The 17193-nt window shown below is 36.6% G+C and overlaps 1 protein-coding gene across 1 annotated transcript in view; it reads right to left on the bottom strand.

The window, feature by feature from the left end:
• myo19 (myosin XIX) overlaps nt 1-17193 on the bottom strand; it is a 41991-nt gene that overhangs the window by 5717 nt on the left and 19081 nt on the right. The window contains exons 9-21 of the mRNA XM_079607189.1: nt 17062-17138; nt 16588-16678; nt 13559-13724; nt 13211-13284; nt 12804-13039; nt 11307-11483; nt 9309-9449; nt 7898-8005; nt 7718-7788; nt 6771-6850; nt 4102-4253; nt 3484-3613; nt 1522-1607 (exon numbers count right to left, since the gene is read on the bottom strand). Of these exons, the coding sequence (XP_079463315.1) occupies nt 1522-1607; nt 3484-3613; nt 4102-4253; nt 6771-6850; nt 7718-7788; nt 7898-8005; nt 9309-9449; nt 11307-11483; nt 12804-13039; nt 13211-13284; nt 13559-13724; nt 16588-16678; nt 17062-17138 (1589 nt within the window). The remainder of the gene's footprint in view (nt 1-1521; nt 1608-3483; nt 3614-4101; nt 4254-6770; nt 6851-7717; nt 7789-7897; nt 8006-9308; nt 9450-11306; nt 11484-12803; nt 13040-13210; nt 13285-13558; nt 13725-16587; nt 16679-17061; nt 17139-17193) is intronic.

The following is a 17193-nucleotide window of genomic DNA, read 5'->3' as shown; positions in this document are numbered from 1 at the left end:
CAAGGTTTTTTGCCCGTTTTTTTGTTGATATCTTTCAAAATCCATTGCATTTAAAGGGATAAACTATTTATTTTACAGCTTAATTTGACCAAAGACATTAATATATAACACGACATTTATCAAATTAATAATATTTCATCTTTCTGAGGAGATCTTGAGCTTGTTTACACAGAGCGTCAGAAGTCTGACAGGAGGATGGCTAGACCAATCGCGTGCCGGTCAGTCGAAACGGGGCTTCCCGTTGACAAATGATCAGCGTTTGTGTACATTTGGTTATATACCAGCGTGTAACAGCATATTTGGAGAGCAGAGATAGTGAGGTTTCAGGGGATAGCCGGGACATGCTCAGAGCTGACGAGAGGAGATGAGAAAAACAATGTTTATTTCCAGCAAATTTAGTAAAACTTTAATAGTCATTTAAATACCTTTACTCAATTATCTGGACTACGAAACTTTGGGAGATTATTTTTTAATGTCTGGTCTTTGAAATTAGCAAAAAAAAAAAAAAAATTATTTCATTGTTTTTCCACATAATCGGCCCATATCTTAAACTGGAACGTTGCGACTTCCGACTCATTTCGCCCGAGAGGGTCACATGTGTGTGTGTGTGTACTACTGTGTATAATTATTTTGTTTATATATAGATACACACATGCATGTGATGGGAAGTTCGGATCATTTTACTGACTCTCTTGTTCGAAAATGAACGAATCTTTTTTCCGAGTCATTTCGTTCTTTAAGGGGCTTTAAATGTTATACTTTTTAACAGGCAAATTCCCCGAACACATCCACCTGCGCAATCTAGATCATATTCTGAGTTAAGAAATCATTATAATGCAGTCAAAAATAATTGACAGGGAACATAAAATAATTACTTTACCTCCCGAGTCTTTCGTTTATTTCTCACGTGACGGACGCAATTATTTTGCCAAAAAATTTTAATTATTTGTAATGTTTTCCTTCTGAAATGATTACCGGTAATCGCATCCAATATAAAAGTATGTTTACATAATGTGTGTGTGTGCTGTGTATAATTATTTTGTTTATATATATATAAATACACACATGCATGTATATATTTAAGAAATGTTTATATTCAATAATAAACTTATTTTTTTTTATATTATATTATATTATATATAAATAAAAAATTTCTACATGCATGTGTGTATTTATATACCGGTGAACAAAATAATTATACACAGCACACACACATATATTATGTAAACAAACTTTCATATTACTTCCTTAAACATCTACGTCACAATGTGAACTATTAGCATAATACAGTCCAAATACAGGCAACACTTCAATAAATTGTATCACCCAATAAACGAAATAATGAACTTTTAAAATAGCATCATATAACCCCTTTAAATTATAAAGCATTGTATGCAGAAGAATTCATCAAACACACCAAAAAGTTTGGAAAAGTCTGCACAATACATAAAATTCTCAATGGATAAAATCAAGTCCTGCCAAACACTTATTAATCAGATTAAAAACCAGCACAATGCTTACTCTCCAGCGCCTCCATTTGGTTTGGATGACCGTTGCAGCTTTGTGCCATTTCTTAATTTCACTTCTGACCCGCCAGGATCTCAAACCTATGATAAAGAGACACATAAAGGGAGTTAAAAACACGACTTCAGATTTTATTAAGTCGACATTTATGTGATCAAAGTCGAGTCGACTAGTTGCTGATGGCGTCATTAATGAACATATGTGACCCTGGACCACAAACCCAGTCTGGAGCCGCACGGGTATATCTGTGGCAATAGCAACTATACATTGTATGGGTCAAAATTATACATTTTTCTTTTATGCCAAAAATCATGAGGATATTAAGATCATGTTCCATGAAGATATTTAGTAAATGTCCTACCGTAAATATATAAAACATGTATTTTTGTGAGTGAATGCAGCACAATCGTGAACATAAATGCACAACTTTAAAGGAGATTTTCTCAATGTTTAGATTTTTTTGCTCCTCAGATTCCAGATTTTCAATAGCTGTGTCTCGACCACATATTTTCCTATCCTAACAAACCACACATTAATGGAAAGATTATTTATTCAGCTTTCATGTGATGTATAAATCTCAATTTAAAAAAATGTACTCATGTGACTGGTTTTGTGGTCCAGGGTCACAAATAAGCTTGAAATGTTATTTTCAAGGAAGTACCTTGTCTATTAACGGGTAAAGCGATAGCTAGTCAGCTTGAGGTCCTTTCCATCTAAACTGGTTATATCTCGTTAGCCTAGTATTGTTTATAAGCAGTAGGATAACCATATTCATCCGCAGAGCCGAAGCAAAACCAAAACAATGTTATTCTGCCGAAATGCATGCAGTAAACGGACGCTAGAGGGCACAAAGTTATATAGTGTACCTTTAAAGTTTCATTGCATTAGTATTAAATCATAAAACATACCGGTGAAACTAAAAATGAGAATATGGTGCAAAACAAAGTTCATTTATTTCAGTAATTCAACTTAAAATGTGAAACTAATATATTATATAGACTCTCTACATGCAAAGTGAGATATTTCAAGCCTTTATTTGTTATAATTTTGATGATTATGGCTTACAGATTATGAAAACCCCAAATTCAAAATTAGAATATTGTGAAAAGGTTTTCATAAGCTGTAAGGAAATAAATTAACTTTTGCATGATATTTAAATGTTTTGAGTTTTACCTGTAGAATCCAGACGAATTAAAAAAGAATTTGGGAAAAAATAATACAGAATTTGGGGTAAAGTACATAATTTTATAAGGCCCTATTGTTGTTTTTGAAACATTTATAAATTGTTAAAAGTATTATGAATTCATTAGTGTGGTATGGTCTGATTATGAGACTTTTATGTCCAGGGATTATACTGTGACTCCGTTATCTTTTGGCTTTACTGATCTCCGAGAAGCAGGTGTTTGGCTCAGGTGAGCTGAATCTGTTCTGGGTTTAAGGGATAATCAGGAGGAAGGTGATCAGGTGTCAGTGTCTAGACACACAGCAGATGCCTACTTCTTTAGCCTCCTTTACACCTTCCACACGTAAACACTCACCTATATACAGTATTTTCTTTTTTCCCTGAGAAAATAATTTCTTCATGCCTTAAAATAGCTTGAACGCTTGAAAGTGAATTAATCTGCCTGATGGATTTGCACATGGTATCATATCTCTTATAACATGCAAAGTGAGATATTCCAAGCCTTTATTTGTTATAATTTTAATGATTATGGCTTACAGCTTATGAAAACCTTTTCACAATATTCTAATTTTGAATTTTTATAAACTGTAAAATTATAACAAATAAAAGCTTGAAATATCTCACTTTGCATGTAATGAGTCTATATGATATATTAGTTTCACCTTTTAAGTTGAATTACTGAAATAAATGAACTTTTGCACCATATTCTCATTTTTCCAGTTTCACCTGTACAAGCAGTATTCCTGTAATCACAAAAATAGATGGTAAATGCTGACCTGCTTGTATACGAGTGGCAGCGTGAGTCCTGAGGTTGCGCTGATGTTGTTGATGCCTGCGCCAGCAACACTGGATACAGAACGCTTTCTGTGAGCGCACCCTGTTCCTGTGATCCTCCAGCATCTCCAACTGCACAACACATGACGAATTAACTACTGACTGACATCACAATAAAAAGGTTCCCACACCTCGGTTAACTTCAACTTCAAGGACTTTCCAGCTCCAATACCCTCAAATTCAAGGACTTAATGTGGGGGCACATTTCAAGTGAAAGCAAGGTTACATCGTGTTACCTTGTAAGATGCATTGTTACAGTTTTCATGTGTCAAACACAACTATGCAAAAAAGCTATTTTTTTGCATTTATTTTTGGCCAAATGTGACCCTGGATCACAGAACCAGTCTGGAGCCGCACGGGTATATCTGTGGCAATAGCCAACTATACACTGTATGGGTCAAAATGATATGCCAAAAATCATGAGGATATTAAGATCATGTTCCATGAAGATATTTAGTAAATGTCCTACCGTAAATATATAAAACATGTATTTAACATTTAGGGGTTTAACATTTTGCAAAACATGTTACAATCATAAGTCATCAGAGTGCATGCTTTACCAGGGACTGTGTAAGAAAGACTTTGGTCCTCCCACAATGCACCATGTTGTTGTTGTCCTCAGGGCTGAGGGTGGCGTTTGGTCTCTTGAGGACCACATTAACCACATCCTTTACAGCAGATCCCAGAACAGCCTGATCGTTTATCTCAGGGCCTATGGGCGAGAGCTGAGCTTTAGAAATACACATTTATGATACTTATTGTGTTTTAAAGTCAATAATTTTACTCCTCAAACTCATCTTTTACATTTTTAAAGGTTATTTCCTGAGAACATAATTTCTCCATGCCTTAAAATAACTTGAATGCTTAATATGACGGATGAATTTGCACATGGTTAGTCATGAAGCATATTAACAACTTATATAAACAACAATAAACACATGATTGTTGTAAGGCAAGGCACTATTTTTTTTCATGCACTAGATGATTTCGGCCTTTTTTACTTCCACAACATGTCTTCTCTCAGACTAGAGGAAAGAAAACATTCAAAATACACATTTAAGTGATTATTTTATTACACTTTATCTGTATCAGTAGATTTCAATTACAATACATAATTTTAAAGGCCATTTTCTCAAAATGAGTTTATTTTTCTCCTGCGGCGAGTCAGAAAACTCCACTTCTCAAGTAAATTTTTTACCGGTCCAATCAGCGAACAGAGGGAGTGGCTGAGAACGATGACGTTGAGGTTGTGCGCTAGTTTGAGTCGTCATACGTCACGACCAAAGGTTAGCGATTGGTTATGGCAGATCCAGAGCGGCTCTGGGCAGATCCAATAGTTTTAAACTTCAACAGAGGACCCGCCTTCAAGGAAGTTAACGCTTGTCAATGGAGAGAGGCCAGACTCTCTGTACAAAGGCTAGAACCAGGCTACATAAATTCAGCCCCAAAGACCTATTTATTTCTATACAAGACATTAGTCAGATTACACCAAGATTAAGGGCCCTATCACACAGCTGGCGCGACACAAGTGTTTTTAGCTAGTTTCAGCCTGACGCAGTTATCATTTTCACGTCCTGCGCACCGTTGTTTAAATAGCAAATGCATTTGCTCCCAATTGACCCTTCACAGGGAGCTTGATTGACAGGTGATCTGACCAATCATACTTCGCCATCCGCCATTTTGTCCAACAAAGCAGTCAGGAGAGATAGTAGATTAACATGGGAGGATTTGAACTTGAGAAGCGGAGTGTACTGACGTCTTTCCGCGGTTAAAACAACATTCCTTCTGATGTTCATTCATGTTTATTTGATTCTATAAATGAACTAAAAGGAAGAGATGATCGGTTCACGAGCAGCTTTAACTGAGGCGACACAGCGATCTGTCACGACACATTAAAGAGCCATAAAACTGTATTTATTGTTTACATTTCTTTTTTAAAAATACCACATTTGAAAGTTAAGACTTGTTTTATATGTTTAATATCAAAAGTAACCGAAAAGTAACCTGGTCTGTCCTGTCTGTCAGTGTGTTGTCAGTCTCCTCTCTGCTCCGCGATGTGTTTTTGGTGTGTGTGTGAGAGCGGCGTAGCTTGTTGGACATAGCGACAGTAACTAAGGGGGGCGGGTCTTTGCGAACGGTCAATTGTGCGCCCATGAGCTGCTGGCCTGAGAACGAGGTGTGTTCAGGCGCATTGTTGGACCGTTGCTATTTTGAGGAACAGAAATAGACTGAGCCATTGACCAACTGAAACCTGCTCTAACGTCAATGGCGCAATATTTTTTTTGTTATTTAAAGAGCACGTTAGTAATGCGCACCTATAAGACGGGTCCACAACGGGCACACTCTGCTTATTACACACACACAGGGACGCACAGCAGCACACAAACATGCCAAATATTTAAAATAAAAAGATTACAATGTAAAAGATTATTATTGTGTATAGTGTTGTCAAAGTACCGGTACTTCGGTACCAAATCGGTACTGAAAATGTGACGGTACCAGCATTTCTGTAGTACCGGGTATATTCGGTACCCACTAATAGGCACTGCTTTCAGTCACTTTCTGTGACGGCTCCAAACAAACTTTTTTTTACTAAGAGCACTGTAGCCGATATATACCACAATATAGTGTCTGTGTTTAAATAGCAAAAAAACTATTTAAATATTAACCCTGCATGTTCTGCTTGTCTTTCCACTATCAAATTTTGTCATGTAAATAGCGAATCCGCCACGGCGCAAGCGCAACTGGCATTTAAAGGGAATGGGAGATGAGACTCTGATTGGTTTAACGCACGTAAACCCCAAAACACACCCATTACTCATTAAGAGAATAGGGACAACCCTTTTAGACCATGTGCCGGGAGCGCCGACCATTTTTCCTGTCGTTAAACTAGCAAAAGTGGATTCAGACACAACATAAGTGAACTTGTGCCCTGCGCTTTAGATTGTTAAAAAAGGGCCCTTAAACTCAACATACAGAAGATGGAGATAGTTAAGATTAAGAAGAAAAGGCAAGCAAGTGCACAACTGCATGCAAAATATCCACTAGATAAGCATGCAGTAATTCACCTGAGGAATTCAGATTCACATTATTTTAAGCACTGCGTTCATAGAACAAGACAGGAATAAATAAGAGGAGGATACTGAAAGAAAATAAGACAAGAATCAGGAATTAACGAAGAGAACAAGAAAGCAGACGGTACTTTGTGTCCACTTAGTGTTGCACGTACCGTTCTCTCTGTTCATTTGCGCTGCTAGTCTGTTGTTTGTGATCAGCCCGTATCTCTGGAGGAAACTGCAGTACGGGATCCTGCACAGATAATACAAAATAAATGTGATCATTCTGAAGGGAATTCTCAAAACTTGAGCTGATATGAGATATACAAAATCTTGGAAGTGTAGTCTTCCCTTTTAACCCTTGTGCGACCTTATGCACCTTTTTGGCTTTTTCAGTTTAGTTTTTTTGAGAATTTTTCCTGTATTAATGCCAACTACACATATTTTGGCACAGGTGTGGAATTTTACTATTTCACCCCCATTCCCTTTAATACATCTATTTTACAATAGTTCCACTCAGGGCTTTAAGAACAAAAATGTCCCCATTGAAACCCATTAAAACTGTAATTTTTTATTTATTTTATAATCCCTTGACCATTTAACTATAAAATTATGCAATCTTTGTTAAGAGGCTTTCATTCTATTGGCAAGGCTTCAAAATTTTAATTTTGACTATTTTTTACCAGATGGTGCCATTTTCTCAGGTCTTGTGTTATGTCTCAATATTTGAGAGAAAAACTGCAAATCACAAATACAACCACTGTGTACCAGTGGAGTTTTGATGGCATCTAATGGGGAAAATTAGACCTCAAACTTTTGGATTAGATTTTAGGCTTTGATTTTTTTAGCAGTTCATTTTTTTTAAATAAAATATATATTTTATATAAAAAATGTCATACATTTTATAAACTTAAACCTCTATAAAGTTTTTTTGGTTTCACTTTATAAACCTTTTTTACTTCAACAATGAATGATCTTTCCTTAAAATTAGACCAAACTTAAGTTTTTTGACACAGACATGTTTGTCCTCTATGAACCTAAGAGTAACTTTTTCTAGGGTTAAACACTTGTATGATGTGGAGATTATATGGTAAGAGATGTGTGGATTGTGTAGCTTTACCTGATGGGAAATCCTGCTGCACTGATGTTTATGGTCTCCACTATCCCACAGGCCTCAAGCTGAGCGATGACCTGAAACCAAACCAAGACTCACTAATCAGTCCATGAACTATAAACGTATGTAACCTGAAACTCAAGGGGATCCCATGTGAACAGACACAAATGCACATGTTTTTCGCACCTCTTCCTTTTTGAAGGTGAGCGGTCTGCAGTCCGGGTTGGGCTTGATGCAGCGTGTGTAGTGCGGGGTGGTGCTGTGCAAAATCCTCATCAGGCTTTCAAGTGAGTTCTGCATATTCACAGAAAGACAAACAAATTAAGCACAGACACGTGTCAATGTAAAAAATTATTAAATTGAACCAACACATGACAGCGTCACTCCTGAACATCCTCTATAACAGTCTGATTGTAGTTGTATAGCATATGAAAGTCTGAAGGGGCCCAAATAATTTAATTAATTTCATTTTTCAATAATTTAATTCAATTTCATTTAAATAAAAATGAAGGGGCCCATTTATATCTTATCTAGCGAATCGATCGGTCATTTTCACAAAAAATAAATAAATATATATATACACACATTTAAACCACAAATGCTTGTCTTGCACTAGCTCTGTGATGCGCCACACATTACGTAATCACGTTGAAAGGTCACAGGCAGAAGTACAGACCTAGTGTTTACAAAGAGAGTGTGCAATGACTAAGTCAAACGGCATTTACAAAAATGAATAAATTAATAAAAAGTAAAACAACGATGTTGGGAAATTAAAGTTTTTCGCCCTACCCTACCTTTTTGAACCGGAACACGCGTGACCTTTCAATGTGATTACGTAATGTGTGACGCATCACAGCTAGTGCAAGATGAGCATTTGTGTTTAAAAAGTATATAAATGTTTATTTATTTATAAAATGTCCGCTGGTTTGGCTAGATAAGACTCTTATTCCTCGGCTGGGATCGTGTCGAGACTTTGACGCTGCACTGAAATTATAATTTGGACCTTCAACCCATTGGACCCCATTGAAGTCACTGTATGGAGAAATATCCCGGAATGTTTTCCTCAAAATCCTCAAAAATGTTTTCGACCGAAGAAAGAAAGACATGAACATCTTGGATGACGTGGGGGAGAGTAAATTATCAGGACATTTTTATTCTGAAGTGAACTAATCCTTTAAATACAGATATAAACAAAGGACAACAGTGAAGGCCTGCCTATTCACATGTCAATAAACCATTGTAGTAAAACAAGCGTCTTAAACATTGCCGTTCATGACTAGAACTTTAAAAAAAAATGTGGTTGGAAATTTAGGAAAAGCACAAACATAAACAATTCACTTGACTTCACAGAGCATCTTCAGTATATCTCTACTTTAAACCTTGATTGTTGACCACTTTATACAATCAAGAATTTAACAGATATATGTGTGAAAGATGTTGAAATGCCTGGGACAAGGAAATAATCTGAAACCATCCTATAATGTGAATGTAAAACGTAATGATTCAAGGCTAAAACACAATAATTTACAACATAAGTCATTTGTAAAAATCTATGAACAAATCATAAGCTTAATTTTCACCTCTTTAAAACCTGTACCTTAAATTTGGAGACGACAGTGATCACTTTACTGTGTCCTCTAGAGCCCTCGCTCTCAAGGTCACCGTCAGCGAAGAGACTGTGCAGCAATGAATCCTGGGATTTCTGCAGGAGACCGGTGAGCTCAGGAGGAACCGGGTCCTGCAGAACACATGGACACATGAGACAAAAACACAAATAAGTGCTTCCCATGCGCTTAGCTTAGACCAGCTACATATTTATGTATATAACTATTGATGTACACTACCAGTCAAAAGATTTGGATCGGTAAGATTTATTATGTTTTTAAAAGAGTCTCTTCTGCTCCTCCTCCAAAAAAAAAAACAGTAATATTGTGAAATATTATTATAATGTAAAACAGCTGAATATATATTAAAGTGTAATTTATTCCTGTGATCAAAGCTGAATTTTCAGCATCATTACTCCAGTCTTCAGTGTCACATGATCCTCCAGAAATCATTATAATATGATGATTTGATGCTCAAGAAACATTTATGATTATTATCAATGTTGAAAACAGTTATTTACATTATTATTTCAGGATTCTTTGATGAATAGAAAGTTCAAAAGAACAGCATTTATCTGAAATAGAAAGCTTTTGTAACATTAAATATACTTTTCTTTTCTAAAATATAATTTACATTATTACACACTTTTCTATCTCAAAAAAAAAAAAAAAAAAAAGCTTCTTAAGAAATGTACCAAAAATAAATAAATAGTAGTAAAAAATATACATACACATACACTCTTTGTAGTGCAAATTAACATGATAAAACCATTACAACTGGTAGACATAGGCTACTGTATAGCCTTAAGTATTTTCTTCCTCACAAAAGTAAACAACTGAACTAAAAGTGTTCTCAATATAACACTGAACAATGTAAAAACATAAATAATAATAGAATAGAATATTTTGGGGTTTGATTTGTATAACCTACAGAGAACGTCATCATCAGAGGTTATTTAAGCCAACTTCTAGTCGTGTTTGCCGCACGTCTTCACAACTGGTCAATCAAAGATGTTTTCTGGGAACGTTCCCTGCAGGTTATTTTATATTATAACCATGTAAACTAATTAAAACGTTGCAGATGAAAAACTATATTATGCTCGGACACACTCCGTCTCTCTCGCGAACTGTTGACTCGAGCGCGCTCTCGGACACATTCGGTCTCTCTCGCGCGCTGACGACGTTCGCTTCGCTTTTGTCCAGTCCGGCGCCTCGAAACACGCACACACACACACCAGAGAAAAAGTTTGCAGTTCCTATAGCGGAGAGAGAGAGCCTGATCGGACGAAAACCGCTTCAGTGAACTCAATTATAGTAACGGCGCATTTTTTTTGTCAGTAACGGTAACTGCGTTGTAATGGAGGAAACAGTAATTAGTTAGATTACTCGTTACTGAAAAATATAACGCCGTTTATTTATAGCGCCGTTATTCCCAACACTGTATATATATAATTCAGCTTTGATCACAGGAATAAATTACATTTTAAAATATAGTAAAATAGAAAACAGTCATTTTAAATTGTCATACTATTTAAAACTTTTTATTTATCAAATAAATACAGCCTTGGTGAGCAGAAGAGACTTCTTTTAAAAACATTAAAAATCATACCGATCATGAAAATATTACATCGGTTACCTAAGGTCCCCCATGACGTGTACTGTATATATGAGGTAGAAAGTGAAGAAAAAAAAGAACTTGTGAACGATTTTTGACTTTTAACCAATGGACTGCGTTGGATGTGTAGCCCTTAACATAACTGTACTGCAGAATTTGATCGAATCATGTTATTATGAATGTAATATAAGTTATCCCCGGCGACCAGTGTGTGTCTACGTATGTGTGTAAGTGCTCGGAATATACATTTTGTGTGTACAGGGGTACACAAGAGTATGTAAGGATGAGTATGTGCATATGTATTGTAAATGTGGTTTTCTTTATGTGCAAAAAAATAAAAAAATTACAAAACTTTTGTCTGGTGTGTAGTTTGTACCTTGTTCTTCTCCATCATGCCCTGGATCTGGTAGCTGACTTTGCCTGCGTAGTGGGCCACAGTGAAATGGGGCTCTTTGCTGAATTTGTCCCAGCTGATGTTGGCATTATCTGACAGCTCCTTCTCCAGACGCACGCGAAACTGCTTCGCATCCGATGCTCTGTTCAGACGACACTCCTGAAGAACAGGCCGACAGGAAGGGAAGCAGGGAAGGGAGAAAGGTAAATTCATTAGTGCTATTAAAAAAGCTCTTTACCCATGTATCAATAAACCATTAATAGTGGCATTCACTATATTTGCAATGCAAATTCAAATACAATGCAATCAGGGTTTGAAATTAACTTTTCACTCATCGGCCAATTTGGCTACAAAATGTTTAAGTTACCGGCCATTCAGAACTTCTAATAACCAAAAAGAAATTAAATGAACCAGATTAACTACGTCACAGCTTATATATATATATATATATATATATATATATATATATATATATATATATATATATAAAATATAATTTGGATTTCATGCATTCTTATTCAAACTAAATCCTGTCATCCAGTATCTCCTCCCTTCCTCTTTCATCCTCATCACCAAAAATGTGTTTTAGGCGGACTGATCACTACAGGACAAAGGACATAATTTTTTAGGATGTTGAAAAATAACAACGTGTTTTCTGTTAACCAAATGCATTTTAATCTTCGCTATTGCTTCAATGCAAATGAACAAGCACGCCGTTATTTGTTGTGTAGTGACGAATGTTCAAGTAAGCCAGATATGCGCAGATTCTGTGCAATACGCTGTATTTAATGTCATTATAATGTAATTAATTATAATGTAATTTCATGATGAGTTGAGTATTTGCACAAAATCATATTTGCATATTTGGCTTAGACAAACTTCCCAGCAAAGTGAGTAAACATAATATGTAACACGCCAAATTGGCTAGTGATTTGACAGCGTTACCCGCCAGTTGATTTTTACACGCATTTGGCGGGTGTTAATTTAAAATCCTGAATGCAATGCTAAAGAAATGCAAGATATTTTACGAAGTCATTGTCTTTTTTCATCTTTTTCCAATTTCTCTCTCTGAGATATACTGAACAAAATAAATTATAAACGCAACACTTTTGTTTTTGCCCCCATTTTTCATGAGCTGAACGCAAAGATCTAAGACTTTTTCTATGTACACAAAAGGCCTATTCCTCTCAAATATTGTTCACAAATCTGTGTCAGTGAGCACTTCTCCTTTGCCGATTAACTTGTTCAGTTAATCATCCACCTCACACGTGTGGCATATCAAGATGCTGACTAGACAGCATGATTATTGCACAGGTGTGCCTTAGGCTGGCCACAATAAAAGGCCACTCTAAAATGTGCAGTTTTACTGTATTGGGGGGGTCCGAAAACCAGTCAGTATCTGGTGTGACCACCATTTGCCTCACAAAAACAAAAGTGTTGCATTCATAATTTTGTTCAGTGTAAGAAGTGGAAGCAAACCTCATTGAGCAGGGAGAAAATGCTGGAGGGACTGCCTTCAATCAGGTCCAGGCAGCCCTGGTTGTCCTGATAGCGTATGAAGGACCACTGCAGCCCCTCGGTCACATACTCCTCCTGCTGGGCCTTCAGGTAATGAGCCACAAAGTGCTGCTGCAGCTTCTCGTTAGCGTAATTAATACACAACTGCTCCAGGGTGTTCAGGAGGAAACATTCAAAACCGTACACATCCAGCAAGCCTAAAGAAGACACCAGTCAAGGGTTTATTGCTTTTTTAGAAGTACTTTCATTCCATTTAGCAAATAAAATGTACAGTAAATGATTTGAAACATTAAATTATATACAGAATATATTACTGAAATTAATTAATTAATCATATTTTCCATTAAATAAATAAATAGAATATTTACCAATAAAGTTGCACCACATGGAACTGTCGGCACACATACTGTTGTTGATGAAAGTGACTAACCAGTCAAACAGCCTGAAAATGGAAAAAAGAAGAAGAAAACATTTGAAAACCTTGCACCAGTATTATAAAAATATCTTCCGTTCTTCAGTTTCACTTCAAGTATAAGTAGGGTTGTTAACTGGTACCAGTTGATCCTTAAAAAAAGTTGACAGTACCAGCATTTCAAGCTAGAATTTCAGCATTTCATGTACATAAACGAGACTGGTTTTGTGATCCAGGGTCACAAAAATAGCTCTACAAACATCTTCATAAAATTTGTATCCAAGTTTATATGTCTGTGACTTACTGCGCATAAATGGCTTTAGCAAGACAGTCTCTGCGGACGGTGCACTCCGACTGAGAGCAAGGTTTGAGGATGTTCTGCTTGCCAGCGCGCAGGTTTCTCACGGTCAGACACGATTCCAGCTCGTCTAACGGCACCTGCAGCAGGGCAGCGGTCTTCTGCAGGAAACCTGCACACAACATAGAAAAAGAGTCCTAATTTAAACAAAAAACATAATTAGAGATGCATCGATTGATCGGCTGGTGACTGGAATTGGAAATGTTTTCGCCGTGCATGTTAATCAATGAGTGCGTTCACACCGGGAGCAGGAGCGTCGCGTGAGCAGCGGTGAAGCGCGGGTTTCGCCGCCGAGTCTATTTCTGCTGCGCTGCTCACGCTCAATTAAAGTGAAAGCACTTTTGATGGACAAAATAAATATGATTTCACACAAAAAGTGCCCAAAATGCACAGAATGTGCACGTCAAGTGTGTTTTATCAAGAACTGGAGTAGACCATGTCAAAAAAGAAAATTAAGACTCAAAAATATTTATAGAAAATGTACCCATTTAAACTTGTTTATATTATTCAGTTTGGGTAAAAATATATGGTGTTTTATAAAAAATATATATATAGAAAATAAATATTTTTGTGTGCTGTAAAGTGGTTCGAATTTTTTTATCGGAATCGGCTAAAATCGGTATCGGCAGATCAAACTCAATGAAAAATGGGAAATTGTAATCGGTGCATCTCTAAACATAATTTAGTAGTAATAGGCTTTTTATTATCCTGTTTTTGACCCAACACTGTTTTGAGAAGCATTCAAGACTTGGAAGTAACTGCTATAATTGGAACATTTTTACTTGGAAATAAACGCTCACTGCGATGATTGGGTGATAGTTTTGCGTATTAAAATATTTTTTAATGTCCCGCCTTTACACATTGTTTTGATAACCTCCGATGTTCGCCATGTTTTAGCCAGTCTGATCCTGAAGCAGAAGACGAAGCTACACCTCAAACACTAGGGATATTCCAGATTGCAACAGAGTGGTAATTAATCATCGTTATTTATATTTATTCCTGTATTTCATTACATTATATCAGTGTTGAAATGAAGACGTTACAGAAAGGGGGTTATCTCGTTACATAGTTGAAACTTCTGCCAACTGAAAAACATTTATGCGTATTACATATGCTTTATAAGTTTTGGCTGTGGCAACTAAAGTTTAAGTACCGTATTTTCCGGACTATAAGTCACACTTTTTTTCATAGTTTGGCCGGTCCTGCGACTTATAGTCAGGTGCGACTTATATATCTAAATGAATTCATACTGACTGAGATGAACCAAGAGAAAACATTACCGTCTACAGCCGCGAGAGGGCGCTCTAGTTAGCGGAGTTGTTCAGAAGCGACACCGAGGAAGAACTCAATGGATTCAGTGTTGAGGAGTGAGATCGGGAGCTTGGTGAACTTGCTGACCGGTAACTTGTTGGACTCGCTGGCTAATGTTAGTTTAGCCTATTCAGCCTCCCAGGTACATGTTCTTTATGCTATTGTGGAGCTGAATAACTGTTAATGTGTGACGTTAACACACCGGACACTATTCAGCCTGTTGTTCTGTGTGCTTGTGTAACGTTAGTTGAATAACTTGCCTTTCCAGATTAAATGTCTGTTCTTGGATTTTGTGAAATAAATTTCTAAATAAATGCGACTTATAGTCCAGTGCGACTTATATATGTTTTTTTGCTCTTCATGACGCATTTTTTGACTGATGCGACTTATAGTCCGGAAAATACGGTACTTGGAGTTACCACAGTTATAGTTGACAGGATAACTTACGGTGCTTCATGTGTAACTGAATTATAAAATAGTGCATCTTGTCGTTCATCATTTTCAGTAAAGTGAAGGTAAAGCGAGTACATATCAAGCGATCTCTAACAGACAAAGCATAGTGGCAAATGGTAAAAACACTGTTACGGTGTTGTGACATTACTGTCGGATCCAATATAGGCGTCACTGCATCATCTTTTCTCTGAAAAGCCTGTGTCGAACTGTCTTGTTTAAAAACTACTCCGCAGTAAAAAATTAAGCAAACACGAAGAGTCTCTTAAACTCTGAAACTTTATTAAAACTTAAGTTAATCAACGCTTTCCTAATGTTAGGATCACAAGGAATGCAATGGATGTGTTTTTCCACTTCTTGTAATCCTGTGATTGCGTGGCTCTTGTATTTACTATGGCATGACATGCATGAATCAGTGGGCAGAGCGCTAAAGAGACAATGATGTAGAAGTGGGCGTTCCTCTTTTGCGGAGGCAGACTTTCGTCATACTGAGACAAAATCCCATACAGATTTGAGTTCTGAAACTTACAGGATATTTTAATAGTACAATGACCTCTTATATGTGAAAAGAGTGTGTATATACAGTGGTGGCCAAAATTATTAGAGCATAATATATTATTTAAGAGGTTTCAGTAGTTATTTTTCAAGAGGACAATGACCCTAAACATTCGTCAAACTATTGCCGGAACTACCTGTGATGGAAAAATTTGGGAAATAAACTGGACAGGATCTTTTGTACATTCAAAGAAAAGCCTTTGGTATCAGTTGCAGAAGGCATGGGATAACATAGTGTTCTCAGGAAATAAATAGACACTATGTGGGAGAGATGTCCTGCTGTAATTGCTGCAAAAGGTGGACACACCAAATATTAAAGTTAAAAGTGGATAAAAACAGTACGACTCACTCATGTTTTCTGTGCTCAGAGCAATCATCTGCATTTTTGCTGAACATTATGAAATTATATCATGCTTTGGAGGCAAAAAAAGTCAATGTCAGGTGCTCGAATCATTTTGGCCATCACTGTATCAAAGATTATATAGCAAAGAGTCACAGGAAAGTAGCGGCGAGAGAGGAGGAATGTGAGAGAGACATGTCACAACCCATCACCCATAATAGTACTTCGTCTCATCATGTCTGGAATATGCACCTTACCTAATTCCCAGCCATGACTTTGCTTTTTAGATTAACAAAACAACACAAAAGAAACACCACACCTTTGGAGTGCCCATCAAGATCACATGGTTGAGCCTCTTCTGATGCAGGACTGAAGTCCACATTCCCCAGCTGCAGAAGACCTGCAAGGATCTTTGCAAAAAGACAACAATAGAGTCATAGTATAATATTTATTTCCATTATTTTACCCATCAACAAGTGGGTCACCAACTCCAGTCCACACTCTCTCATCTCCTATGTTGTTATTTTGGTGTGTGAACTTGCATCAAAACCTCAAGGTTAATTTGCACTGAGGAATCAAGAAGTTAATTTACTAGTTTTTATTCGTTACGTGGAGAAACAAACTAACTTTTCAGCTCTCAGGCGTTCTTCAGTGTGTGATGTAATTTAGTTTCTCCATCCACTATTCATACAAATAACATCGTAAAGTTTAATTAATCAGTATCTAAAAATCCAACAACCAATCATATTTATCATTGAGGTTTTGATGTAATTTTTCCCTTGTCACAACTTACCCTGAAAATCTGTGCCCGTTTCCCCTCATCAATGCCAAGGTTGATCATGGCATCCGTTGTCTCTTGCAAACAGTCTTCTGCTCAGATGAACAGAATGCAAGATATCAAATATTAAAAGTGCCTCCTCAAATT

Source organism: Phoxinus phoxinus (genome assembly GCF_949152265.1).
Source record: "Phoxinus phoxinus genome assembly, chromosome: 3".
Taxonomy (NCBI): domain Eukaryota; kingdom Metazoa; phylum Chordata; class Actinopteri; order Cypriniformes; family Leuciscidae; genus Phoxinus; species Phoxinus phoxinus.
This window is presented reverse-complemented; position numbering and strand designations above follow the sequence as displayed.